Raw genomic sequence first — 24778 nt, forward strand, 5'->3', positions numbered from 1 at the left:
ACCCAAAACTATAAGATACCTAGGAATAAATCTAACCAAAGAGAGTAAGAATCTATACACAGAAAACTATAAAGTACTCATGAAAGAAATTGAGGAAGACACAAAGAAATGGAAAAATGTTCCATGCTCCTGGATTGGAAGAATAAATATTGTGAAAATGTCTATGCTACCTAAAGCAATCTACACATTGAATGCAATTCCTATCAAAGTACCATCCATTTTTTTCAAAGAAATGGAACAAATAATCCTCAAATTTATATGGAACCAGAAAAGACCTCGAATAGCCAAAGGAATATTGAAAAAGAAAGCCAAAGTCGGTGGCATCACAATTCCGGACTTCAAGCTCTATTACAAAGCTGTCATCATCAAGACAGCATGGTACTGGCACAATAACAGACACATAGATCAATGGAACAGAATAGAGAGCCCAGAAGTAGACCCTCAACTCTATGGTCAACTCATCTTCGACAAAGCAGGAAAGAATATCCAATGGAAAAAAGACAGCCTCTTCAACAAATGGTGTTGAGAAAATTGGACGGCCACATGCAGAAAAATGAAATTGGATCATTTCCTTACACCACACACGAAAATAGACTCAAAATGGATGAAGGATCTCAATGTGAGAAAGGAATCCATCAAAATCCTTGAGGAGAACACAGGCAGCAACCTCTTCGACCTCAGCCGCAGCAACACCTTCCTAGGAACATCGCCAAAGGCAAGGGAAGCGAGGGCAAAAATGAACTATTGGGATTTTATCAAGATCAAAAGCTTTTGCACAGCAAAGGAAACAGTTAACAAAACCAAAAGACAACTGACAGAATGGGAGAAGATATTTGCAAACGACATATCAGATAAAGGGCTAGTGTCCAAAATCTATAAAGAACTTAGCAAACTCAACACCCAAAGAACAAATAATCCAATCAAGAAATGGGCAGAAGACATGAACAGACATTTCTGCAAAGAAGACATCCAGATGGCCAACAGACACATGAAAAAGTGCTCCACATCACTCGGCATCAGGGAAATACAAGTCAAAACCACAATGAGATATCACCTCACACCAGTCAGAATGGCTAAAATTAACAAGTCAGGAAATGACAGATGCTGGCGAGGATGCGGAGAAAGGGGAACCCTCCTACACTGTTGGTGGGAATGCAAGCTGGTGCAACCACTCTGGAAAACAGCATGGAGGTTCCTCAAAATGTTGAAAATAGAACTACCCTATGACCCAGCAATTGCACTGCTGGGTATTTACCCTAAAGATACAAACGTAGTGATCTGAAGGGGCACGTGCACCCGAATGTTTATAGCAGCAATGTCTACAATAGCCAAACTATGGAAAGAACCTAGACGTCCATCAACAGACGAATGGATAAAGAAGATGTGGTATATATACACAATGGAATACTATGCAGCCATCAAAAGAAATGAAATCTTGCCATTTGCGACGACGTGGATCGAACTAGAGGGTATCATGCTTAGCGAAATAAGTCAATCGGAGAAAGACAACTATCATATGATCTCCCTGATATGAGGGAGAGGAGATGCAACATGGTGGGTTAAGGGGGTAGGAGAAGAGTAAATGAAACAAGATGGGATTGGGAGGGAGACAAACCATAAGTGACTCTTAATCTCACAAAACAAACTGATGGTTGATGGGGGGAGGGGGGTTGGGGGGGTGGGGTTATGGACATTGGGGAGGGTATGTGCTATGGTGAGTGCTGTGAAGTGTGTAAACCTGGCGATTCACAGACCTGTACCCCTGGGGATAAAAATATATTATATGTTTATAAAAAATAAAAAAAAAAAAAAGACTGAGAGAAAAATTCTAGAAACATCTTAAAAATTGATTTATCTAAGTAAACCTATCAGTGGAAACTAATGATTTAGTTTATACCTTAAAAGTTGGAACAGAAAGCTGTTCAAATGATGATGAGCTTTCTTCACTGGTTGGAGTATCCAGATCAAGGGGACGATGCAATGAGGACTTAGAGGTTCTTTTGTTAGTAGGGTGCTTCACTGACCAATTAATTACCTGGAACTGAGTAAGATAAGTCTGATAACAATTCATCACAGGTTGTTGAGAAGTAATCTGTTCACTCTCTAGTGTTTTCTCAACCTCTACAACATACGGATGTTCTATAACATCATCTTCTCCACCTAATGCAGAAACAAATGAAGCCTGGGAAGGATGAGTTTTGAATGGCAGAGTTCGGGGATCCTGAATGGTCTCTCCATGGCCAGTAAGTGGTCCTTCTACACTGTGATATATGGAACCCCTACTGTAGTCAATCTGCTGTGTTTGCTTTTTCTTCTTTTTTCTACCTGGATAAGTTCCAGGGCCTTCATCACTGCTAATGGGCTCAAATTCCTCGGCTGCAGAAAAGTAGGCTTCACTATCAGCCATTGACATGCTGGAATCCATTGACCGATATTGATGAAATGAATTGGAGTCTGCCGATGGCGTGTATGGAAATGAACCAAAACTTCTTCTCTGCTTTGGTGAGTCTAATACATTCTCATCACTTCGGGAGACATCACTACTAAACTGGACTCCAACTGTAACAGGCTGCTTGTCCCCATAAAAAGCAGCAGTAAGGCTCTTGGTACTCCCAAGTCGAGTGGAACATACAGAAGCTTGTCGTTTCAAGGGAGATCTCAAAGGAGATTGACCTACTGACTTTTCCTGAGTATTAGGAGACACGGGGCTGTTTCCTGGAATTTCTGTAGGAATGCTAAAATGGAAAGCAAAGCTATTACCATTTACTATACATCATATAAGTATCAATAGAAGTACTTATAAAATCTTTATAGTAATTTTAATCATTTATTTTGCAAATAAAGGAAAATCTAAAATTTTACAATGAATTATCTATACAAAGTAGCAAAACAGCACAATAAGTGTTCATACCTCATGTAGTTCCAAATAAATCGAGGCGGTTTACAACATAATAAAAACTTAAACCCAAAGTATAATCTTCTATCCATGATTTGTGGACACTAATGCATTTATACCTTTTTTTTTAACATCCTTTAAAAGTCTGTCTAACACAATATATCAGGGGCCCCTTTGAATAAATGAGAGGGACTGAAGGAGAGGAAAGAGCTAGAGATAGCCCCACTATCATCACCTTTAGAAACTGGTGCTAGTGCCATTTACTGAGGCAGAATAAGTTGAGCATGACAGGTACAAGGTCATTTTTTATAGGCTGAGTTTGAGGTCTCCATGAAACACACAAATAGAAATATCAAAAAGGTAGCTGGGCCTAGAGGCACAAAAGTTTTGGCTAGAGTTTTAGATTTAGAAGATGTTGGCTACAGATCATAACTGAAGCCAAATCATCACTGAAACTATCTAGGGAAACAATACAGAATGAGTGGAGATAAAGGTACAGAACAGAGCCCTAAGCATCCAGAACATCTAACAAATGGCCAGCTGAAAGAGGAAGAAAAGAAGAAATGGAAGACCTGGAAATAGGGAATAAGAAGGAGCAGCAAAGGAAGTTGAAGGAAAATCTAAAATTTTTGTATCTGGAGGATGACAAATATTTATTTTCATTACATTTTTCTATATTTTCCTATTTCTGGAATGAGATATGTCTATCTATCTAACTATCTATATATATAAATTTTGTAATTAGCAAGACAAAAGCAAATGAACATTTAAAAATATGTTCAGGAGGAGAAAAGAATTTTCTATAGTAGGTGAGTTGAGAGGAAAAAAAGTTTCTTACCAAAATTTTAAGTAACTACAATCTTATTATAATTTCTAATCTAATCTAGTTTCTGAATAGAATTGAATACTGACCTTACATGGCCATCATCTCTTTTTGCATTATGCAAGAATTCTTTTTGAACCAAATGGTCATCAGCAACAGAAGAGGGACTTTCCTTTTCTCCAGCCAATAAAGGTTGTGCAGCACTAGAACTACTATTTTCCTCTGAGGAAGAGGATGAACTATGAGATCGTAATGGTACTTGAAGACTAAGGTGCTGAGTTTTTCTTTCTACTTCTATTCCCACTGATTTGTTTTCCCATTCTTTCCTCTTCATGCCATTCACATTACCTGAATAAACAAACAAAAAAGTAGGTTACATGAACATAATAATTTCAAAAGCAATTTATGAAAATAAGAGCACTTAATCCAATTCCCTATTTTTATAAATATAATCAGTTTTTTAAAAGCACAAATATCCAATTTCACATAGCAATATGCTAAACACTATAGAAAGATATTATAGTAAGTATGGATCCAGAGTCCATAGACAGTGAATTTTTTAAAACTTTATTTGAAAATTTTCATACTTACAGAAAACTTTAAAGAATAATACAAAGCCACCATATATCTTTTACTCAGAATTACCTATTTTAAACATTTTGCCACATCTGCTCTAATATGTATAATATATACATACAACTTTTTGAATTGAGAGTAATTTGTAGACATAGTGACATTTTACCCTAGATAGTTGTGTTTATGTCAAAAGAATAATATATATATAATCTCTATATAATTATCAACTTGGAAATTTAGTATTTATACAATACTGTTATCTAATCTACCATGTGCTCTCCAATTTTTTCAATTGACCCAATAATGTCCTTGAAAGCACCTCTGCCCCTTCCAGTACAAGATTAATGTAGGATCATATATTAGTGCATTCAGCTGTCATGTGTTCTTTAATATGGAACATTTCCTCAGCCTTTTATAAGAGCCCTGTGACATGTTATGTAAATTGGGGGCGGAAGGAATGAAAGGAGAGTCCTACTAAATTGCTTAGATTAAAAAACAAACAAAACAAAACAAAAAACAACTCCTGCCCAGTTTCTATTCTCCTCCAGCCATTCCTGTATTACCCAAGAAAAGAGGAAGCTGTTAGTAGGAAAAAACACCTCTCCCAGCAGAATGCAGTTCTAGATGGAATTTAAGGGGTAAGAAGACTTAAGAACTTACAATATAAGTAGTATTATTCGCTTCTACTACCACAAATGGAAAAATCAGAACAATAAATATCAAAAGAAAAATGGGTTTCATTCTCTTTCTAGATGACAGGAAACTAGTGGTCACTGACTTTCCAAGGAACTCCTGCGTTCTACCATAAGCCCTCCTCGATTCTATTCTAACACTGCATATCTATACTTGGCTCCTAGAAACCTCAACAATCAGAAGTCAGATACTTACACAGGGGTTAATTCTATACCAAACTCATAATGATTTGTGAATTAGAGCTCACTCCTGAAAGAATCAATAGGCGATATAATCACTATTATACATTATAAGAATTATAATGAGCTTTGCTTTTGTTCGGGTAGGGAATTTGCTCTCTTTCCTTTTTTATACCATCTGTAACTTCCCTGTAGATTTTCTTTCTTCCCTTTGTGATGGTTAAACTTTGATCTGCAGATCAGAATATCAAGCAATGTTCATAATTAGTGCCAGCTGTAGTGCGGTAGAAAGAACACTGAAGTGGCTTTGATGGCCCTGATTCTAGTTTCTGCTTAGCCATCTGATTTTGTGCAACTCCATCTCAGTGATGAGCCTCACTTTCTTCACTAGAAGAAAGGAAAATATAGAACTCACACGGTAACTTGAAGATTAAATGAGACAATGTCTGTGAAAACCTTTAAAAGCAAATATTAATCAGATGTAAGAAAGTAATATTTTAAGAAAAATGATAAATTCTATTTAGCATCTTTCCTATCCTTTAAATGTCAAGAACTTTTGATGTTTGCAGATTCTATAGGATAATCTGCTTTTATTCTAGGCAAAACTGCTGAAGTCAAATAACCTTAAATAAGATGTATATACTTATGTATTAATATTTAGTGAGAAATCATTAAAGCAAGAATTTGATATATATAGTCCAGCTCTTTCTTGTAAGAGCTCCTTATACATGGAAAATCAAAACTACTTCTTCCCTCCTTTTGGTCTACTAACAAAAGGCAGTGCTGTAAATGTTTTTGAACAGATCAAGGGGAAAAGGCTGATATTAGTAAAATAGCAAGACTTTTCCATATTTCACTTCTTGACAGCATGACAACTTAAGCAGTAAATATTGCACTTAATTGTAGGAACATACAACTAAAAAACCCAAAGGAAAATTCACTTCTGAAGTCTTCAGAGGTAAGATACTAGATAAATCTAAATCTAGTATACTTAAAGCCACCATTTACTGCTTACAACACACCTGTGTATCTGCAAAGTTATCCTACAGGGTCTAAGGAAAGGTCACATTTCTCTTTTTGACATGATCAGTTTTAGTGATACTAAGAATATCCTGCAAAAGAGTTGGTAATATGAGGGCCAATGGTATAAATATTACTATTGATAAGTTTTCCTATATAAGTAAACTGGTAAAACAACTGTTACCTTGAAGCACAGCTATTCTTAAGTAAATCTCTGGAAGCTGAGGTCACAGAAAATAAGAATATATATAAAGAAATACTCAGAACAAGCTTCTCTAGGAAAATCACCAATGTCAACAATAGGTCTGAAGAGTAGACCTACTTTTGCCTAGGTAACTGTAAAAACTCACTAGTCTTCTCAGGCTTTAGTTAAATCACCTGCAAAACAAAGGACGATTATACTGAACCTACCTACAAGACTGCTCAAAAAACTGAGTTGAACAACTAACACTGAACTTCTCTCAAAAATGGCATAAGGATAAAGATAAAAAAAAGATTAGCACAAGTAACAAAATAACACATTACCATCTACAATATTGGGAATTTCTTTAGTAATAATCCATTCTCCAGGCTGTAGCAGAGACTGTCCATAATACATATCAGACTCTGCACTCGTGCTTGAAAATGCAGAACTACTGGAAGGTGTCAACTCTTCAAGTTTGAAGAAATCTAGGCCAGTAACTGTGCCACCAAAGAATCTGCAGCCACCGAGACAACCACACTTGTTCCTACACCTCTTATTCTTCAGGGTATCATCTGGCCACAAAAACCACAACCTAAACAGAACCCAAAACAAAACAAACAAAAGCAACAACATAACAAAAACTCATTAGGAAATAAACTTTTTGGCAGATAATTAATTAAAACTAAGTTAATTGTTAACATTTTTAAAAGACAACAGAAACACAAACACAAAAGCTTATTTTACTGTGGAATGTCTAATCATTTTGCCTTTCTTAAAAAAAAGTAGTCTCACCATGGTGAGATGAAAGTAAGTAGGAAAAGAGAGAGAGATACATTTAAAAAAAGAATTAAAAAGAAGTAAATATAAAGATCAGACATTTAAATCCAATTTTAAAATAGTAGTAAATATTCTCAAAAGGACTAAAAATTTTAAACATCAAAGTAAAAAATGGACAAAACTATTGGTACAGATTATACTAAATAGATAATTTATCACCGTTAGCATTTCAGAGCCTATTTCACAGACAAATACACCAAAATACTATAAGTGTAGAGCAAATAAGAAATTTATTTCTCAATAAAACCAAAATAATGCATTCTATATATTAGAGGAAAAAACTGTAATAATTTTGTAATAAGGACTCAGAACAAAGTCTTAAGAATTAGGACAGTGGGAGAAAATGTGTGTAACATCCTTTAGGTTCTGTAAAAGATCCACACAAAAGCCCGTCAGTATATTAACTTTCTTAAAAAAATATTCTATAATACAAATATGGGAGATAAATCTTTATTCTTCTTTTTTTAACTTTAAATAATAGAATTACCTCATATTAACAGTCTGTTTTTCTAAGTATTTTTACAGGCATTATCTCATTGGATCCTCAGGGCCCTCAAGGAAGACAGAATAGGTATTATCATTTTCATTTTACATTCTTTCATTTATATTTCTTGAACATATTGGTATGTGCCTAGTACTGTGCTAGGTGAAACTGACAGACACAGTCTTATCCATATGAAGTTCAGAGTACGGAGGCAAAGACAAGCCAGAAACAAAATATCTAATCATAAACTGTACTGAATGCTATGAGGTAAAAACAAAACAAAACAAAAAAACACAAGGTGTTGTGACAAGGAAAACAGAAGGAAACTTTCGAAAAGTAGTATTTGAGATGTGAAAGATGAGATGAAATACATCAAAATAGGAGTGCAACATCAGTCTAGAGGACAGTAGGAAAAATGTAAGAAAGCCTTATGATTAGTGAGAATCTGACATATTACTTGAGTTAAATGTTACCAAATTCAAGTCACTTCTCTATTTTAAAGTATTAAGATTGAATCACTCAGCAGACTACTGCAAACACTGTAAAAATAAAAGACTTTATATATTCTACACACTTTTTTATTTAGCTTATTTGTGTAGCAACAAGCTTAGAAAAATGCATAGGTTTGCATTCGCCTAGATATGGGTTCAAATTCCAGCTGTGCCACTTAGTAACTCCAGGACCTTGTCAGATTAGTTAATATTTCTGAGCTTCAGTTTCCTCAACTGTAAAATTGTGATCTGATACACCTAATAAGACTGTTTTGGAAATTAAATGTAAAGCCCCTGATATAAAATCTGGAATATAGAAGTTGCATAATAAATGTTAGCTCCCCTTCCCTCCTTTTATTACAATCCAATGCACTAGTTCTCAATTTTAGCTTGCATTAGAATCACCTGGAGTGCTTATTATACTATGGAGTGCAGGGCTGCACCCCCCCCCCCCCCCCCCCCCCCCCCCCGCCGAGTTTCTGACTGAGGCCTATTAAGACCTGATTATGTAAACTTCTAACAAGTTCCAAGGAGACACTGGGGTAGGTGGTTTAGGAACCATACTTTTCAAAAACACTAAAGAAACTAATGACCCGTGTGTCCAGTAACTTTTCCAGTTATATCAAAGAAGAATACAGATAGGCCCCCAAACTCCTAGGAATCAGATATGCACAAGGCAGCCAAATCTGAAGGTCAGTGAGTTACTAAGTTGGGAGAGGCAATTGCCAATATGCCCTAAACATCCCTACCTGTTTTTGCTGGGTATGCCAAGTATGCAAAGCCATGACCAGGCCATTGCTTGGGACTGTACTGGCAGTAAACAACCTAAAGAGACGAGGTAACGTCTCACCCTGGAAAAGAGTAGGTTTGCTTTCATGTCCTATAAAAGTTGTGGAACCCTTAAGTTCAATATTCTTCTTCTATAATGCACCCCACTGTGTGTAGATACCCATCATGGACTTTTTGCGTCACCTCCAAAGGATTCATAAATATGGGTACCAGATATAGCCAATAAAAGTAAGTTTGTCCTATGCAATGTATGGGACAATATGACACACCTATCCTAAAAAGTTATTTGTTGTTTATCTCAAATTCAAACTTAACTAGGCATCCTATATTTCCTCTAGCAACCCTACTTGGGGGACACAGGGAACCCATACAAACACATATGACTCTGGTTCATACTTTTGTTGTAATAAAGACCTTTGTCCTTGACCAGGAGTTTTGTGTCTTCTGGCAGCACCCATGAAACTGTGGCAGGATAACTTGTTAGCTTGCAAGCACGGTAAAATCCCACTCTTCACAATTATTAACCAAAGAGAGCACTGAAACCAATCTAAATGGTTGGATTTACTTGAACACCTGGAACTTGAATCACATGGTGCCATTTTCTTCACTTCATTAGCACCCTGTTCTACAATCTGACCTAATTAGACCCAGGCACTTTGTTCATAGCTACTGGCTTCCTGAGCAATAATTAACAAAGAAACCCAGATTTTTTTAAAACATTATTCTCCACACATGAGCTTCCATACTTAGATTTACAGGATGTCAGGATCTTAAAGTAACTTAAAAGATTAATGTAATCTCAGTAAAAAAAAAAAACTCAGAATTTTTAAAAACTAGACAAATAGCTCTTTTGGGAAATTAACAGATGAAAACACCCAAAAGTTTGTGATAAAATGGAAAAATAAGTGTGTATTAGGTATAAATTTTTACTCCTGTATTTGAATACATATTTGCAAAAAAGTTTATTTACATCCTTGGCTGGATTAATACAAACACACCATAAAAAATCCAGATAGAGGGACACCTAGGTGGCTCAGTTGGTTAAGCATCTGACTCTTTTTTTTTTTTTTTAAGATTTTATTTATTTATTTGACAGAGAGAGATCACAAGTAGGCAGAGAGGCAGCCAGACAGAGGGGGAAGCAGGCTCCCTGTGGAGCAGAGAGCCTGATTTGGGGCTCGATCATGAGATAGAGGCCCCCATTGGGGTGCTGAGTATGGAGCCTGCTTAATATTTTTCTCTCTGCTCCTGCCCCCCCCATGCACAGGCTCTCTCATTATCTAAGAAAAACAAAAATAAACAACAACAACAAAAAAAAACAGAGTTTAATGTTAACAACAATAACAACAAAAGGAATAGAAAAAAAAAGAAAACATAGGTGCCATGTGATTACTAGCAAAGGAAATATTTTCTCAAATTAGTACAAGAAATTATAAAGGTTAAAAACTGACATATCTGAATACATAAAAAATAAAGTCTACATAAGACTAAAAAAAATTCTAAAAAGAAACAAATTGCAAAATATTAGCAACAGGGACTACTGAAAGGATGTAATCTATAGATTTAAGAGCTCTGAAAAATTGGTAAGAAATATACCAATATGCCAATAAATTAAATATACATAGAATAATAAGATGCAATTCACAAATGAGGAAATAAAAACCACCAATACATGAAAAAATATTAATCTCAGAAATAACAAAATGCAAAATAGAAATATCATCTTCCAGTTATCATAAAACACATAAGGGAAGCAAAGATGCAGTGAGACACAGACTCAACTTAAAAAGTCACTGGGAATATAAAGTGAAATAATCTTTCTGGGAATTTGGGAATGCATATCAAAAGGCTCAGTTTTTAGCACAGTCACACCACCACCCCCTTTTAAGAAAACTATTTAAATTTAAAGAACATGTGGGAAAATATTTTATGTGCAAAAAATGTTTGTCTTACTATTATATATAATGAGGAATTTAGAAACATTTTTATGCATTTAATAAATAAGGGCAACGGCTAAATAAAGTACAATGTATCTTTTTGATGGTGTATTATCATTTGTTTTAAAGGAAATTTATAAAATTTTTGATCATATGGGCAGATGCTTAGGATATAAGTTTAACACCAACATGCAGAATTTATAAATACAGGATGATTTCAAGTATAAGAAAGATACATTAAAAATATGGGGAAGAAATATGACAAATTCAGTGTGGTAAGGTTATGGTAATTATTTTCCTTTATTTCATAATAGTTTTCTCTATTTTAAAAATAAGCTTAATTAACTTTATAATGAGGGAGATGGGAATGGAAAAAGCTATACTAGCAGTTTAAATAGATACGATTCAGTAAGAGGCTCTGGCAACTTTTTAAATGGCAGATACAATTATATCTTAATGACTGTTTCTTGAGGATTAAATTCCCTTAGTCTCCCTTGCAGTTTTGAGAGCCCACGAAAGAAGAGTTTCGTAGAGTACATGGTGATAGCAATGATGTTTTCTAGAAATGTTGAAATGAAAGTGGTAAGCTGTGGTGAGAGAGAAAGAGGGGTAGTGCTCTATAATATGTTACTTGGGAACTAGTAATTTAAGCTCATTTCACTGCTATTACACATAGTATGGGCTTAGAAACATTAAAAAACAGTGTTATTTCCATTAACCGCACTATTACAAGAGATGAGGTATATAACGTATTTACTTAAATATCAGGTTCTTACATCTTCACTGAGGTGTACCCAGCACAATCATATTTAGTCTTTATGTAAAATGTTCCTATTCCATTCCTAACAGTGGAATTTCCTCTATAATTATAAGGTAATTTTTGTCCGAACTTGGGATGATTAACTTCCTTAAATTTCGCTTACCTTTTAGTTCTGGCATCATGAGTTTCTAGGAAATGTCTTTGAGCCTCATGTTTAGAATGATGATCAGCAGCTAATGCAATATCAACAGTAATGAGTCCTAAATTGGCTGACCCTGCTTCAAGCCAATAGGCCCTCCGTAGTACTGTAGGCTGAAGTCCAACTCTGGAATTATTTAATTGTTCAATGTACTGTCTCACTTGAAAATCCTGAATTGCAGCACTTATTCCTTCCCCAACTGACTGATTGTGGAGATTACAGTTTGCAACTCGAATTGCACCCATCTAAATTGAATAAAGAAAATGAAATAAAATGTAGTTTCTGCACTCTTAAGCAACTTAGAATAAACTACAAAAGAGGTATTTATTTCAAATTTAATGAAAGAAAAAAAGAGAAAAAGGGGAAATGGAAAAGATAAATGCAACAGAAAAGTAAACATTCAATTAATAAAAAAAGGATAAGAGGAAAAGAACCTAAGTCAAAAGGAAAACAAGAGAAGGAGGAAAGAAATGTTGGTAGTAAGTAATAAAATCACAGACTTTTAACAAGGCTTAATTTTAAGCAGTAACCCACAAAGCAGAGGGGGCAAACAAATGTTTTCAGGAGCCAGGCAGGATATAAATGTACAAAACCTAAAGGCAGTCAAAATTCAAATCAAGGTAAAAGCTTTGCACAACAAAGGAAAACAGTCAACAAAACAAAGAGGCAATCCACAGAATGGGAGAAAATATTTGCAAATGACACTACAGGAAAAGGGCTGATATCCAAGAACTTCTCAAGCTTAACACCCAAAAAACAAATAATCAAGTCAAAAAATGGGCAGAAGACATGAACAGACACTTCTCCAATGAAGACATAGAAATGGCTAAGAGACACATAAAAAAATGCTCATTATCATTAGCCATCAGGGAAATTCAAATCAAAACCACACTGAGATACCATCTCATACCAGTAAGAATGGCAAAAATTAACAAGACAGTGAACAACAAGTGTTGGAGAGAATGTGGAGAAAGGGAAACCCTCTTACACTGTTGGTGGGAATGCAAGTTGGTGCAGCCACTTTGGAATACAGTGTGGAGGTTCCTCAAAAAATTAAAAATAGAGCTACCCAATGATCCAGAAATTGCACTATTGGGTATTTACCCCAAAGATACAGGTGTACTGAAAAGAAGAGCCATGTGTACCCCAATGTTCATAGCAGCAATGTCCACAACAGCCAAACTGTGGAAAGACCAGAGATGCCCTTCAACAGATGAATGGATAAAGAAGATGTGGTCCATATACACAATGGAATATTACTCAACTATCAGAAAGGATGAATACCCAAATTTTGCATCAACATGGATGGGACTGGAGGAGATTATGCTAAGTGAATAAGTCAAGCAGAGAAAGTCAATTATCATTTGTTTTCACTTACTTATAGAACATAAGGAATAACATGGAGGACATGAGGAGAAAGAAGGGAAAAATGAAGGGGGGGAATTGGAGGGGGAGATGAACAATAAGAGACTGTGGACTCTGATGGTTTTAGAGGGGAGGGTGTTGGGGGATAGGTTGGACCAGTGATGGATATTAAGGAGGGCACGTATTGCATGGAGCACTGGGTGCTATACATAAACAATGAATCTTGGAACACTGCATCAAAAACTAATGACATACTGTATGGTGACTAACATAACACAAAAAAAACAAAAACAAAAAAAGAAAGAAATGGAGATTTGGGGGCATCTGGGTTGCTCAGTCATTTAAAACGACTAAGTCTTGATTTAGGCTCAGGTCATGATCATCAGGGTAGTAAGACAGAGCTCCATGTCTGGCTCCACACTCAGTGGGGAGTTTGCTGATCTCTTATTCTCCCTCCCAGCACCTGGTCATGGTCTCACTCTCTCTATATAAAATAAATCTTTAAAAAAAAAAAAAAAAAAAAAGAAGTTCGGTTTAGAAAAAGAACTAACTATACTGGCCAAGAAATAGACAAAAGTGTACCTTTAAAATAAATGTACCTTAAAAAAAAAAATGGAAATTTTGGTTTGGAAAAAGAACTATATTGGCCAAGAAATAGAAGTGTACCTTTAGATTTGTAGCACAGCCATGTTCCACGACATAAATATCTGCTCCATCTACTGCTAAACGAGTCATAGTATATTTCAAATCATCTGAAGTTGGACAAGGCCCAGGAATACAACTCAACTAAAAAGAAAAATAATTGAATATTTAATTCTTCACCATCACTGCACCATTTTGGTACTCACACCTGTTGATTTAAATAAAATTTTCATCACGTGCATATTTAAAAAATTAGTCAAATCTCATTTTCATAATGATAAATGAAATTATCAATAATTAAAGACTTACTAATTAGAAACTAATCATAAGTATGTACCATTTTCATTCATAAGGGGAAAGAAGCAAGTTTAAATTGACAGAATATAGTTACTGAAAGTCACAAAGAATCATCAAAGTAAAATGATAAGTAAACCGTGTCATAGGATTATAAGAACTGTATAGGAGTTTAAAGTTGTAAGATTTTCTTATGAGTACTCTATACTACACAAACACACACACTTGTTTTTACAAATATATCAACTCTAAGTTTTATTATGATATCTAAGGACAATTGACACAAATTTAATGTTATTTTACTCCTGAAACAGATTTGGTCATGGTTAGGCTGAAAGAAAACATACACTTCCCCTACTTCTTGGGAAAATGGCAATCCTGAGTAAATTATTGGCTCAATGGCATACAACTGTTCATTAGTGGGAGAGCCAGAGTAGAACACAGATGTCTTGCATTATACCCAGTGTTCTATAATAATAAGGCATACCTTGGAGATATTGCGGGTTCCATTCCAGACCACCGCAATAAAGCAAATATCGCAATAAAGCAAATATCACAATAAAGCAAGTCAAATTTTTGTGGCTAAAATCAAAAACACAAGAAACAAGAAGTGTTGGCGAGGATGTGGAAAAAAAAGGAACCATTCTGTACTGCTTATGGGAATGCAAACTGGCATAGCCCCCGTGGAAGACAGTACGGAGATTGCTGAAAAAAATTAAAAATAGAGCTAATCTATGATCCAGTAATTGCACTACTGGGTATTTGTTCAAAGAATATGAAAATGCTAATTCAAAAAAATATAAGTACCTCTATGTTTACTGCAGCATTATTTACAATAGCCAAATTATGAAAGCAGCCCAAGTGTCCATTGATAGATGAATGGATAAAGACGTGGTGTGTGTATATGTATGTGTGTGTGTGCGTGCACGTGTATATATATAATGGAGTGTGTGTGTGTGTGTGTGTGTGTGTGTGTGTGTGTGTAAACAAAATGGAATATTACTCAGCCATAAAAAAAGAATTAAAATTTGCCATCTGTGACAACATGGATGATCCAGAGAGTATAATGCTAAGCAAAATAAGCCAAAGACAGATACCATATGATTTCACTCATATATGGAATTTAAGAAACAAATGAACAAAGGGGAAAAAAGAGAGACAAACAAAAAAATAGACCCTTAACTATAGAGAGCAAACAGATGGTTATCAGAGGGAAGTGGGGGATGGGTGATATAGGTGAAAGGGATTAAGAGTATGCTTAATAAGCACAGAGTAATATATGGAAATACTGAATCACTACATTGTGTAGCTGAAATTAGCATAATACTGTATGTTAACTTTACTGGAATTAAAATAAAAATTAAAAATAAATAAATACTGTAAGATGAAAATGAATTTTTTGGTTTCTCGGTGCATATAAAAGTTATGTTTACACTTTATACTATAGTCTAAGTGTGTAACAGCCTATGTCTAGGAAAAATGTACATGCCTTTATTGCTAAAAAATGATAACCACCATCTGAGCTTTCAGCAAGTCATAATCACTATCCAACGATCACTGTAACAATAATAATAATGACAAAGTTTGAAATATTACAAGAATTACCAAAACGTGACACAGAGACATAAAGTGAGCAAATACTGTTGAAAAAATGGTGCTGACAGATTTGCTTGCTGCAGGGTTGCCACAAACCTTCAACTTGTTAAAAAACAAAGACACAAAACCACTGTATCTGCAAAGCACAATAAAACAAGGTATGTCTGTATATTTCACCCCCACAAAACAGACCCAAAAAACCCTGATCTAAAATTACAGAGGCACATCAGTGGTTGCATGGAATAATGAATGGCTGACTGCAACGGGACACAAAGTAATTTTCTAAGGTGATAAAAAATGTTTGATTTTTAAAAATTTTAATGTAACATGAAAGCTTTGAATCTTAAAAAAAAAAAAAAGGAAGGAGGCGACACCTACAAGTATGTGTGATTTATCCAGAAGGAACTAATTGTTTGACATATAACTAAGGATTCCCTAGATCCTGGCAGTGTTTATAACAAGAAAAAAAATAATTTTACCACCAATTATAGCAATTTCCTTTCCTGTCAGTAAATTAGCAGAGGTTATAGATATTTTGGACATAAAGTTAAAAGCAGGATAAATTGTTCTCAATTCACACTAATGTAACAGCAAATAAACATAGTATGTATAACAAAAGAAAAAAAAGGAAAAACACATATAAAAAGAAATTAAAAAGAAAAACTAAACTGTTAACAATGGTTATCTCTATGTTATAGAATTAGGATAAAAAAATTTTTTTTTGAACTGCCATGTTTTCTTGACAAATGCCAATGTTACTCACCATGTTACAAAAGAACAGGTATGTTCTAGGGAGATCTATAAACAATGTCATGTAAGGAATTTAACCTTCCTCTTGCTTCAATTTCTAAATCTTCTACATAAATATTTAGCCATATCCAAAAGAATGTAATTACATAAGAAAATGAGTTAACAGTAAAAATGTAAGAGGTAAGATATAATCTTTATAATATCTCTATTTATCTGTGAATTTTTGTTTTAATAGTTACCTCATATGTTAGATACTTGCAGCTGGCTACAAATCTGCAAAATAATTTATTGAGAAAACTGAACAATAATGCTTACTTCATGGCTATGTGTATTTGATTTAAAGCTGATATCTCAATCTTTCATTTTAAAAAATCCATAAATGTCTATAATATTTCTCACATATTTGTTAACATACCTTGGATTCACAGAACCGACGGTCAAATCCATGCTGACATATTATTACTGATTTAGGTCTTTCCAGTTCATACTCCCGACATACCACATGAAAAACAAATGTCTGTCCCCACTCCAACAGACAAGCTAGCTACAAATAAGCAGTGACAGGTTGAAAACAGTGTTAGCATTCTAAACACATGTTCAGAGTTCAAAAGCTTATTAAGAATATTAATACAGTTTGAGAAAACCCAAATGCTGTCTTACACCTGCTACTACATAGCACAGTTTTTAGCTAGAATCATGATTTCTACCTTGACATCATTTTTAAGCTTATGTTACTTTTCATTTGTGAATGACAAAATGCATGACAACTGAAAAATTCAACCTCAGCAACTTACAAAGTGTATTTCCATCAAGGTTAAATCTTCCTTCTTATATAACTGGAATCCTCTGTACACAAAAAAAGCCTAAAATTCTCTACCTAATAATAAACAAAGCTTGGATATGAAATTATTATCTAATTATCATAGTGAGCTGCAATTTTGGAAAATCAGATATTTTGAAGATTATAGCACTTTTCTTTATGCAAACAGAAACTTAAGTATATATTAATTCTTCATCAAATCTTTGGTTTACAAAAAAAACCCTTCATTTTATAATTGATTAGAGTTGTTAATAAACATATTGAAATGTTTACATTTACAGGATATCATTCAATAAAAAAGTTTAATTTAAACTATCAGAAAACATGAATTTCACTTTTAAAACATACAAAGAATGGAATACACATTAAAAAGCACCTATGGATTCATGAAATGCTCATTCAAAAGTGATGCTAAGATTCTAGTGCAGAAGAAAGAAATGTTTCATCTTCTAATAAGGGCAACTTAGAAACATATGAGATTCTAGCAATTGTTAGATTAAAGGAATTGTGTCCATTATTGTACAATCAGCATGGCTTTATTCTGTCTTTGTTAAGGAACAAACTTTTTTTTATAAGTTTCAGTCTTTACCTATACATTAAAGAAAAGAGATGGTGGATAATAAGGAAAGGATAGTCACCAGCCCAGTGAGCACTGAGTATTTCTTTCCATCCATTTTTATACACTCTATTATGTATTTTATCTACTTTTATATAAAATATCCCTTTCAAATCTATTTTCTTATTTCTAGAATCTTAATTTTTGCTGCCTTTCAAAAATTTCTTGCAGATATGCAAGGTATCTAGAGTCTTTACCCACCTTCTTGTTGCTATTTCCTACCTATGTTTCATACACAATCTGTAATTTTTATTAAAATTGAGCATGTACATTTCATTCAAGATCAAATTCCACTCTTCTTAAATGCCAAGATAAGCATGTACATCATAAATATATGGATCAATAGGTGAAATGTTACAGTAACACAGCTATTTGGCTAAATATCAATGGTCTGTTTCAAGAACTAAATGATCCTTATGACCTCTGAGTCTTCTAAAGATTAAAGGGGATAAGAGGAGGAGGGGGATTTTATCAAATTTGTTCTTATTTTTTTTTAAATCCACATCATTAAAACAGATACGAATGATGTTATCTTGCTTTGAGACATGATAAGAACTGAGCTATTTAATCTTGAATTTCATAAACAATATTTTAAAATCCTACTTAAGAAATATCAAGAAAGCAAAATTCTTTAAAAAAATTACTCCATAATGGGCGCCTGGGTAGCTCAGTGGGCTAAAGCCTCTGCCTTCGGCTCAGGTCATGATCTCAGGGTCCTGGGATCGAGCCCCCATCAGGCTCTCTACTCAGCAGAGAGTCTGCTTCCCTCTCTCTCTCTCTCTGCCTGCCTCTCTGCCTACTTGTGATCTCTCTCTCTCTGTCAAATAAATAAAATCTTAAAAAAAAAAATACTCCATAATACTAGGGGAAAAAAGAATTTTTCAACAGCAGAGAAAGAACTAATGTAATTTTAATAATATATAAAATTTCCAGACCAGTTCTCATACTTCCCAAAGTTTCGATCTTGAAAGTGTTATGCAGAACTATAAAACATTACACCCTTCAATTTTATGTGGCTCAGAAAAGTGAAATTTGTCTCTGACTCATTTGTTGCTAAGAAAATCCTGAATGGCAAGAATGACTCCCAAACAAAAAGCAAAGAATTGTTTGGCTCTCAGAATGCTATTAGTGGAAATGCAATGAACATTCAAACAGGCATACAACTTGCTCTTGGCAAAGTGGGTGAGCAAAGGAAAAAGAAGTCAGATAATCATACCTGTGGTGCTGTGACCTTAGCTGTAAGACTTCCAGCCTGCACATCAATTAACCATGCATATTCTAAGGAATCACTTCCCAAAGGAAGACCTTCTGCTGAGAACATAGCATGTGCTCTCAGCTGGAGACCTGACAAATTGATGTGACCCTCCCTGAGTACTTCATCCACAGGAGGTCGCTGCTGAAAACAATAAGAAGACTGTAAGAAGTACAAGAAAATGGCATTTTTGTTTCTAGTTGTTTTTTTCTCCAGAGACTAACAGTAAAAACACGCTATCTGGAAAATAACACTCAAGGGTCCATAAAATCCTAACACACAACCTTGTACCAGAGAGCCTCAGTTAAGCTTCTTTAGTGACAATATCCATTAAGATCCAACTGCAAAACAAGAGAGCAAAGTCCCAGAAAGAATGATACTTCTCTGATACAAATGAATAACTCAATATTTGAATAAAAAGAAATTAGAATTCTGACTGATAGGGAATATAAGAGACCAATCTTTGGTGGGAAGACAAGAATAATGAGATTAAAATACTAAAAAGAAAAAAAATAATAACAGAGAAGAACAAAGACCATTAAGACCATAAAATGAAGAAGTAGGAAAGAAAGCCATCTTTCATATAGATTTTGAGAACCACATAAAGATAAAAAGGATAGATTTATCTTACAGAAATTACATACTTACTACCAAAAAGCAGCAAATATTTCAAAAAGAAAAGTTCTGGAACTTACAAAGCTAAAAGATATGTCATAAAATATGGTAGTCCATGGAACACTAGTTCCACAGAATAGTAATATAGTAATATAGGATATATATAGTAATATAGAATTAAATAGGTTTGGCAATGCCCTACCCATCAGTCACCAATTTTGTAGAATCTACCTCCCAATCTCTCCGAAATTCATTGATTTTCTTCTATCTTCACTATTATCATCATGGTCCAAATAATATGACCTCTTGCTAAGATATGTGCAGAGCCTCCCAGCATTCATTTTTACATCTCCCTCCTCCATACTCTAAAAAACAACCACAGAGATCTAAAAAGGCAAATTCTACGATGTTCCTGTTTCAAAACCATTGTTTTTTATTTCTTCCATATTTCTCTTCTCTACCAGGTTTATTAGGGTAAAGATTATTTGTCTTATTCACCATTTATCTCACCGCACCTAACAGTGACCACAAAAGGAAGATAATGCTAAATGACTATATAGATTTCTTCACAGCAAGTCTTTTCAGAGAATTCAATATACTAATATACATTGGGACAGTTCACAGGTATTTCCCAAACTAATTTTACTGCAGTAGTCTTTTTAGTATGTGTATGCAGGCCACCTGCACAAGAAACAGTGTTGGCAATCCTTGTTTCAACACATTTTAGGAAATGTATTCTTAAAAAAAAAAAAAAAAAAAAAAAAAAAAAAAAAAACTAAGGATATGAGCTAAATCAAATTCATAAGTAATTCTTAAAAGGAAATTTCTAAGTATGACTATAATAATAGCTCTAGCAGCTCCTTCAATATATTTTTTATTTTCACCTAAGCTATGTGACTATATATAAAATCACAGAAATTTCTCCAGGTATGAGTTCCCTTCTATTTTTTTATGTGAAGAAGCTGGGGAGGATGGTCAATAAAGATCACTTCTGGCACTAAGATTCAAAAATTCTCAGTATAAGATACTTCTGACTGATATTTTTTGAGCTCAAAAATACATACAGATCTAGGTTTGTCCTAAAGACAGAGCCTATCCAGTACATCAACAAAGATCATAGTCTAGATTTTATGATGCGGTTGCATCATATTGGGGGCTGAACTGTGTACCCTAAAAAGACACACTTAAAGTCCTAAGCCCAGGCACCTGTGATTGTGACCTTACTATATTTGAAAATGGTTTTAGCAGATCTAATCAAGTTAAAATAAGGTTACAGTGAATTAGGGTATGCCTTAATCTAATGACTGGTGTCCTTTAAAAAGGAAAACTGGGACACAGAGACACATGAAGACAATGCCATGAGAAGACAAAGGCAGAGATATGCATCTATAAGACAAGCAATGCCAAGGATTGCTAGCAACCACCAAAAGCTTAGAAGAGGCAAGGATTTAATCTCCTATAGCCTTGAGAGAGAGAACATGCCCTGCCAACACTTTGATTTCAGAATTCTAGGCTCCAGAACTTGAGAGAATACACTTCTCTTGTTTTAAGCCACCCAGTATGAGGTACTTTGCTATGGCGGCCCTAGGAAACTAATATACATCTTAAGTTGCTCATAAATTAAAAGGGGACGGTTTCATAAGTTGGACACAATAACCCATCCATCACCTCAGATCCTTAACCTTGAGGCCCTGCATTAAGACTAATGCTATCAAGAACACGCAGCCAAATCCTGGAGAACTCACCTGTACCAAAGGTTTTAAATTTGCCCAGATTCACCAGAAAAATCACTATCTATGGCAGCTGTAGTCTTATTACACATATTTCTTAAATAAAAGGACTTGAAAGTCAAAGTGACTCTTTGATCCATGGGCTCCAAAATGGATCTTATGTTCATTGGGCATGAAAACAACATTGATTTCAGGGTAGATCTCCATCAACACTATTGGGTGACCAGGTGCATTGTCAATGAGCAGTAATATTTTGAAAGGGCTCTCTTTTTCTGAGCACTAGGTCTCAAAAGTGAGCTTAAAATATTCAGTAAACAATGTTATAAAGAGACTGTCATCCAGGCTTTGTTGCTCCACTGAGAGCACAGGCAGAGCAGTTTTAGCGTAATTCTTTAGGGCCCTAGAATTTTCAATGATTGGCTTCAACTTAAAGTCACCAGCTGTGTTAGCCTGTAAGTACAATGTCATCCTGTCCTTTGAAGATTTGAAACCAGGCACTGACTTCTCCTCTCTAGCTATGAAAGTCCTAGATGGCGTCTTCAACTAGAAGGCTACCTCATCTACTTTGAAAATGTGTTGTTTAGTATAGCCACCTCCATGAATTAACTTGGCTAGATCTCCTAGATAACTTGCTGCAGCTTCTACAGCACTTGCTGCTTTACTTTGCACTTTGGTGTTACGGAGATGGCTTCTTTCTTCAAACCTATGCACCAATTTCTGCTAGCTTCAAACTTTTCTTCTGCAGCTTCCTTACCTCTCCCAGCCTTCACAGAATTGAAGAGCATGAGGGCCTTGCTCTCGATTAGGTTTTGGCTTAAGGCAATGCTGTGGCTGATTTGATCTTCTATCCAGACCACTGTAACCTTCTCTGTGTTAGCAACAGGCTATTTTGCTTTCTCATCATTGGTATGTTTATTGGAGTAGCACTTCTGATTTCCTTGAAGAATTTTTCCTTCACATTCACAACTTGGCTATTTGGTGCAAGGGGCCTAGTTTTCAGCTTGGCTTGGGTTTTGACATGCCTTCCTCACTAAGCTTAATCATTTCTACCCTCTGATTTCAAGTGAGAAACATGCAATTCTGCCTTTCACTTGAACACCTGGAGGCCACTGCAGGGTCATTAGTTGGTCTAATTTCAATACCTTTTTGTTTTAGAGAACAGGGAGGCCCAAGAAGAGGGTGAGAGACAGGGGAACAGCAGGTTGGTGAAGCAGTCAGAACACATGCAACATTTATCACTTAAGTTTGCCATCTTATATGGGCACCCCCAAACAATTATAATAGTAACATCAAAGATAAGTGAACACAAATCACTATAACAAATATAATAATGAAAAAGTTTGAAATACTGTGAGAATTACCAAAATATGATAGAGATGTGAAGTGCACAAATGCTGTTGGAAAAATGGCTTTGATACACTTGCTTGATGCAGAGCTGCCACAAACCTTCAATAGGTAAAAAATGCAGTATCTGAAAGCGCAATAAAGCAACGTATAATAAAATGAGGTATGCCTACTATTTCAAAAGTCTGATGAAGGAAACAGATTCTGTGGCAAAAATAAGCATATATTAGGTGTTAAGTTTCAGCTACTATGAGGTCAGGTGTGTCAATATATGCACATATGAAAAAATTAAATTCTTTGTAGAAAAATATAGTCAGTTATGGCAAAAGAGTTACAAAGGGGAGGGTAGGTTATTTTATATAAAATGATCAGTTACTATACAGAATCCTTATCATCTGTTGATGATTTGCGGGTATCAGATTCATCCTCCCATTCATAATTTTACTTTGCCTTATATTAAAATACATTTACTTTTCTAAAACTCATAACTTGACTAAAAGTAGAGAAGAGCCCTAAAGTAGTGTTAAATAAAAAATGAAGCCATTTGGCATTAAAAAATAATAATAAAGTGATAATCTACTGAAGAATGTAAATTATTCCCATTTGCTGAATATCATTGATTCCCTTCCAAAAGAGCCCTGGGGATATCTTGAGGGGATTAACGAAGTGTCTTGTAAGTATGTTAGGTAAAAAGAATAATCCTTGTGGATATGGATGTTTTGAAGATTTATAGTACTGGTTAATATGAATATTGAGGTTGTAATTTTCAATAGACTCCACAAAAATTTTATACACTTTCACGTCCATAAATATATGAAAAAATTAAAAACTGCGTTTTTCCATTTCTAAAAACAATATATATAGAATATAATTATACGGGATCACATAAATAGGGAACAGCAGAAAAAGAGAAAGAGAAAACTGAGATTCTTGAAAAACTCACATATATATACAAAACTTCCTACTTGTTAAATTACAAGCTCTAATTTAAAGAGCTATATATACCATGCACAGAAACTTAGCACACTATTTCAACCCCATAAGCAATAATACATCTCTACATCTCTACTGTAACTCACTTTCATATTACCTGATAGTTATCACTGACAAACACATTTAGGGGTGACAGGACAAGTTGCAGCATGGTCTCTCGAAATCCTTTTTTCATTTCAAAACACAGTCTTTCCAAGAATGCTGTAGGGCACTCAGGGCCATCAGTGGTTCCGTGCTAAAGTCGAACAAAATACCATAATCAAGATATAGAAAAAATAAGACCAAGGAAGTGCAGGAAAATAAAAATTACCTTTATATAGTTAAGAGATTTTGCTTCTTAAAAAGGGGAAACAGTGCTTACTGACAAAATTAACTATTCTGTGCCCCAGTAAGAACATTAGGTTCACTAAGCACCAGAGGTGACTCCTCTGCTTTGTAATCCTAGGTGTATGGTATGGAGCCAGTAGGCAGCACAATGCTCTAGGGCCTCTTCCTCCCTATCTGGTCTCACTCCAACAACCCTGGGTTCTCTGGCAATGTAATCTCATTCCAAGTCTGCCCCAACAGTCTACTGGTCAACCTAAGACTGAACCAGGATTCTGTGCTAGGTCTGAACCCCTGAAAACAATTCAACCTGCAGGGTGAAGCTGAATCTTGATTTTGTAGCAGGCTCACCATAAGGGCTCCAAAAGGTCTAGAGTTGGATAAAGGATAAGAAAATGTAAATCCTAGAGTATCCATCAGGCTAACTATAAACCCAGCAACTCAATATTGTGACAAAATGCTCTAAAGTTACAAAGAACAGAAAGAAGGAACTGAAGTGAAAGAAGAAAAGCAGAAAATTAACAATGATCAAGTAATCACATTATGAAGAAAATAATAAACTAGCTTTA

General features: G+C 34.9%; 1 protein-coding gene across 2 annotated transcripts in view; it reads right to left on the reverse strand.

Moving 5' to 3' along the window:
• LOC111153399 (KIAA1109 ortholog) overlaps positions 1-24778 on the reverse strand; it is a 197955-nt gene that overhangs the window by 120274 nt on the left and 52903 nt on the right. For both annotated transcript variants that reach the window (XM_022512407.1, XM_022512417.1), the window contains exons 20-27: positions 23983-24120; positions 19168-19347; positions 16931-17059; positions 13900-14019; positions 11833-12113; positions 6713-6963; positions 3809-4067; positions 1898-2735 (exon numbers count right to left, since the gene is read on the reverse strand). In XM_022512407.1, the coding sequence (XP_022368115.1) occupies positions 1898-2735; positions 3809-4067; positions 6713-6963; positions 11833-12113; positions 13900-14019; positions 16931-17059; positions 19168-19347; positions 23983-24120 (2196 nt within the window). The remainder of the gene's footprint in view (positions 1-1897; positions 2736-3808; positions 4068-6712; positions 6964-11832; positions 12114-13899; positions 14020-16930; positions 17060-19167; positions 19348-23982; positions 24121-24778) is intronic.

Source organism: Enhydra lutris, unplaced genomic scaffold (genome assembly GCF_002288905.1).
Source record: "Enhydra lutris kenyoni isolate GAN:26980312 unplaced genomic scaffold, ASM228890v2 scaffoldscaffold3, whole genome shotgun sequence".
Classification (NCBI taxonomy): Eukaryota; Metazoa; Chordata; class Mammalia; order Carnivora; family Mustelidae; genus Enhydra; species Enhydra lutris.